Source organism: Hordeum vulgare, chromosome 7H, assembly GCF_904849725.1.
Source record: "Hordeum vulgare subsp. vulgare chromosome 7H, MorexV3_pseudomolecules_assembly, whole genome shotgun sequence".
Classification (NCBI taxonomy): domain Eukaryota; kingdom Viridiplantae; phylum Streptophyta; class Magnoliopsida; order Poales; family Poaceae; genus Hordeum; species Hordeum vulgare.
The window spans coordinates 418,233,088-418,237,980 of record NC_058524.1 but is presented as its reverse complement, the minus strand read 5'-3'; the positions used below and the strand labels follow the sequence as shown (position 1 = coordinate 418,237,980).

Here is a 4,893-nt window from a genome sequence, read left to right as displayed (position 1 = left end):
GTACCTGCGGCTGGAGATCTGCCGGGTTGAGGGCGACGGCGTAGAGCGCGAAGGCGGCCGTGGCCAGGCCGAGGACGACATGCGCCGCCGCCACCGCGCGCATGCCCATCCCTTGCTGCAGGTGCCACGCGCCTCCTCCAGCACCACCACCAGCAGCAGGAGGAAACATTCCCGACACAAGGAGCTAGCTAGCGCGACTGCACCACTGCCTCTGCTCTCAAGGACTGAAGCTAGATGTCAAGCAATGGTATAAATACACACACGCTCGATGGGGGACACAACTACCAGTGCCAGCTGCACTGCAGATGGATCTATCGAGATTACTTACTTTGGTGAACAACGCGTAGGCACCACCTTATTTCGGCATCCTAGCTTTTACTAATGCATCATGCATGTGTAGTGATTCAGACGCATCTCATATCCTCACCACGCATGCGTGTATGCGCTGCATTTTTTGGCCGACGATAAGGTTGCAGAAGCTACTATATAAGAACGATTTTCTCGAATATTACTATATAAGAACGATGATAGCTTGAGAAACATTTGAGATTAATGGTTGCAACAGCTAGTGGCCGGCACATGCATGCAGTTCCTGGAAAGAAGACGACGCATGCCACATCGATGTGCACGTCATTCCTTACCGTGTGTCTTGAGGTACCCCACTATAAAGGATCTCTCTATCGATCGAATCCGAAATTAGGTTGCAGCGAGGAGACACTCTGGAGGTCGGTCAGTTGCACGTCCCAGTCAATGTGCTTGATTCGGACGAAAAGGCGTAACGCTGGTTACGTAGGGACACACAATACACGCGGTACAGTACTAAGAACTAGACAAACTAAGGTCTTGATTGATCGGCTTCATTGATCGCAACTCTTTTTACTGGATTTTTTAGGGAATTTTTAGTGGTTAGATGGTGCATAACATTGTTAAACTAACCGTCATAACATTAGATGGTGCATAACATTGTTAAACTAACCTTAGGCGCCACCACAATAGCCATCAAAAGAAAAAAAATGATAAATCACTTCCATCGAGTTCGAGACGACTTCACTTCTGATATGCAGTTTAGCGGATCTTTAAAATGGCTTGCCAAAGGCGAAACCATAACCGCCCAACTCTTAAATACAACACTTCAGCAATGACAAATTTGTCCCCTTAAAAAAAAGTAATGATAAACTTGGGTTATTTTTAGGGGAATAAAATTGGGTATCTATCTTTTCTAAATGTAAAGCATGTAAATCCTATTTCTCTGGTAGGACTCCAACCACGCACGACTTGAAGAAACCGGCAAAGCCGCGTCGGCAGTTATGGAACCAAGGCTTCTGGAGCGCCTCTGCTGCAGTAAGCCGCTTCTCCGGGTTGCTCTCCAACAGCCCGCTGAGCACCTCGAAGCCGGCTGCCGACAACTTGCGACTGGGAAACTTGTGTCGAAGGCGGCTGATGCCTCTGCCACCAGGCAGCTTTGATTTTTGGCCTGACGCTACCCCTGAGTATCCAGACCAGTCCTTGATCCCCTCTGTGCCGACGATGCCAAACACTTTAGCCATGATCTCTATGTCCGACTCACCATCGAATGTGGAGACGCCGGTGTCCGAGAGGAGGTCGGCCATTATGCATCCAAGCCCCCACGTGTCCACGCGATCGTCGTACTCGCAAGAGTGCAGGAGGAGCTCCGGTGCGCTGTACGGTGTCAGGATAGTCACCTCCGGCTGTCTTTTGCTCCGCCCTTTCATGGACATCCCGAAACCGCCGATCTTGTAGACTATGCGGTCCTCCTTGAGCTCGCCGCTAACATCGGCTTCGACGGGCCCCTTCTTGGGCTTCTGCTTCCTGTCCTCGGTGCCGTCGTCGAGGAGCACGTTCTCCGGCTTGATGTTGAGGTGCAGGACGCCCACGGCGTGCACGGCCGTCACCCCCTCCACGAGCTGCTTCATGATCCGGCGCACCTCGTCCTCGGAGAAGGGCCTACGACGACGGACCCGGCGCTGCATGTAGCCACGTAGGTTGAGGCGCCCGACGTAGTCCATCACGATGAAAGAATCGCTAGCCTCGCGTTGGCATGCGGCAACGCAGGTTGCGCGGCGCTGCACGATCGAGGGGATGCCGCGGCACATGGCCTCCCGCATGACCTCCGGCAGGCCGGAAATAATGAAGCCGTCGTCCCCGCTCCCGCTGAGCCGCTTGACGGCGACGATCAGGTTGTCCTCGGTGTCCCACGCCTTGAACACTTCACCGTTGATGCCCTCACCCAGCTTCTCCAGCCGCTCGTACCGCGCCATGGTGAGAGGCCAGGCTGCCTCTTTCTTTCCAGCGGAAGCCGCCATGGCGTCCGGGCCAGTGCACGCAGGTTCGATCGCCAGGGAGGCAACTAACGAGTCAAGGCAGGGAGGTGGATCACTAACGAGTTGACGTATATATAACATATGCCATGGGCTGCGGGCGACATCTGAACTCGGAGTGGAAACCGATCTTCTCACGAATCCTCTGCTGGCCTCCTCATTCGCGCTCTCTCTCCTAAGCCTTCTGTCTTCTGTTCCGGTGTTGCAGTCTGCAGAGGCGATGGCATCGAGCAGCTCCGCCAACTTCTCCGTGCGCGGCCGCCGATGCAGCTTCGCCTCCACTCCCTCGCCTGCAGCGGTGGTGGTCCACGGTGCCGTCACCATCTTCCTCGGCACGAGCAACGCGCCCGACGCTGCTCTGCTGTTGCCGTCAACCGCTGCTTCGCCTGTATCGTCCCAACTCAGACATCGCTGTAGCGGCCAATACGGCGAGGCGCCGTCGACGCACAGGCAGCGCGAGGACCAGAGGCCGCAGCGGCCAACACGGCGAGGCGCCGCGCCCGCACAAGCACCTCGTGGTCAGCGGCCACTACGGCGAGGCGTGGTCCGGCGGCCGTAGCCCTCGCGCTCGACCTTGCTCCTGTTCATGCCCGGGCTCCCGACCCGCATCACCAAGTTTCCCCCCTTCCCTCTTCCTTCCAATGAGTCCATAGCTGACGGCCGCCACCCTCTCCGAGCTCACGAACACCCAGATTTGACAGGGAACAGCAAATGGATGCCCTTTTCTTTTGCAGCTCTGCTATGATAAATCATGGCTAGGTAGTTCCCTTCACGCACAGCTTTGCTCACTTTCAGCATGACGAGGAAGAAGATGATTTGATTATTTTGGAAGGACTAATCCAGTGAGGATGCTTGACTAGAAAATAGAATGAATGTGGATCTGAAAAGTGAAGAAAAGAAGACCACCTTGGTGTCTCTCTGCTCAGATTTTGTAGGGGAATCTCTGAAGCAATAGATGAATTGCATCTTGATAATTCAGAGCAGCAAAAAATTCAGAGGAGCAGCACTCTGCTCTGAATAGAGATCAGGAGAAAATCACACCTGCAAGCCACCAATTCTGCAGATCATAACAGGAGCAGCAACAGGACAATCCATTTTGCAAGCCTCAATTGACAAATTCTGTTCGTGTAGAATAAAGATCAGGAGCACATCTGCTCCTTTAGAGAGAAAAACAAAGAAAGCATCAATAATTTGCATGTTCTGGCATTAATCCCAGCTTGTTTTTCCTTGATCTATTTTCAATGAACTGTATTGCTAATTTGCTATGTTCTGATATTAATCTCAGCTTGTCTTTTCTCACTAGTATGTTCATTGATCTCAGCTTGATCTATTCGTTATCTCTGAATTTCTAAATAGAGTCTACATACTGCAATTTTTTTTTAAACTACTGAATTATGTTGTCACTATGAGTTATCTTGGAATATCAAATCTCGGCTAGATAGAGTTAGATGCAGTATATTAGATGGAGCTAGATGTAGCACTGCCAAAATTCAAAATTGTTTCAGTGAATAGACATAAACGACTAGCAATTCATTTTGTAAAGGGAATCTCTGAACCAGTGGCATTTCTGGAACCAATAGAAGAAATGCATCTCTGTACCAATAGAAGAAATGCATCTCTGAACCATTGCGTTTTTAGGTTTGCTCCTGATCTTTATAATGTTGGCAGCAGTTCACAAGGCCAGTGTTCAAAATATCTTAGGACCTGTTTGAGTGTGCATTGCTGTTCTTATCTTTGGCAGCAGCAGCTCACAAGGCCAGTGTTAAAAATATTTTAAGTTTGCTGTTCTCATACTGTTCTAGGTGTGCAATCATGCTCTTAGCGTAACGCGAGTCGAGCGGTAGCGACGACGGACGCCGAGACGATCCCGTGACACCACTGACCCCGTGTCTTAGCGTAACGCGAGTCGAGGCGGACGTCGTCGCTACTGCGACGACGTGCGCTGAGACGAGCCCATGACACCACTGCCCCCTGTCTTACCGTTCCACGAGTCGAGACGCCGCGACGACGGATGCAGAGACGAGCCCGTGACACCACTACCCCCTTGTCTTAGCGTAAAGCGAGTCGAGGCGGACGTCGTCGCGGTAGCGAAGACGGACGCCGAGACGAGCCCATAACACCGTTGCCCCCTGTCTTAGCGTAATGCGAGTTGAGGCGAACGTCGTCGCGGTAGCGACGACGGACACCGAGATGAGCCCGTGACACCACTGCCCCCCTGTCTTACCGTAACGCTAGTCGAGGCGCCGCGACGAAGGACGCCTAGACGAGCCCGGGACACCACTGCCTCCATCTTAGCGTAACGCGAGTCGAGGCGAACGTCGTCGCGGTAACGACGACGGACGCCGAGACGAGCCCATGACACCACTGCCCCCCTGTCTTAGCGTAAAGCGAGTCGAGGCGGATGTAGTCGCGGTAGCGACGGCGGACGCCGAGACGAGCCCGTGACACCGCCTCCCCCTGTCTTAGCGTAACGTGAGTCGAAGTGGACGTCGTCGTGGCGCCGAGACGAGCCCGTGACACCACTTCCCCCTGTCTTAGCATAACGCGAGTCGAG

At 53.0% G+C, this 4,893-nt stretch overlaps 1 protein-coding gene across 1 annotated transcript; it reads right to left on the bottom strand.

Annotated features, from left to right (window-relative positions):
* Positions 1 to 1,182: 1,182 nt before the first annotated feature.
* Positions 1,183 to 2,324, bottom strand: LOC123411911 (putative cyclin-dependent kinase F-2). Its single transcript, XM_045104867.1, has one exon. It carries the CDS (start codon positions 2,322 to 2,324, stop codon positions 1,242 to 1,244), a length of 1,083 nt encoding a protein of 360 aa, XP_044960802.1. The 3' UTR covers positions 1,183 to 1,241.
* Positions 2,325 to 4,893: the final 2,569 nt, after the last annotated feature.

Coding starts and splice junctions, on each gene's coding strand:
- LOC123411911 (XM_045104867.1), bottom strand. CDS start 2,324: ATGGCGGCTTCCGCTGGAAAGAAAGAGGCAGCCTGGCCTCTCACCATG.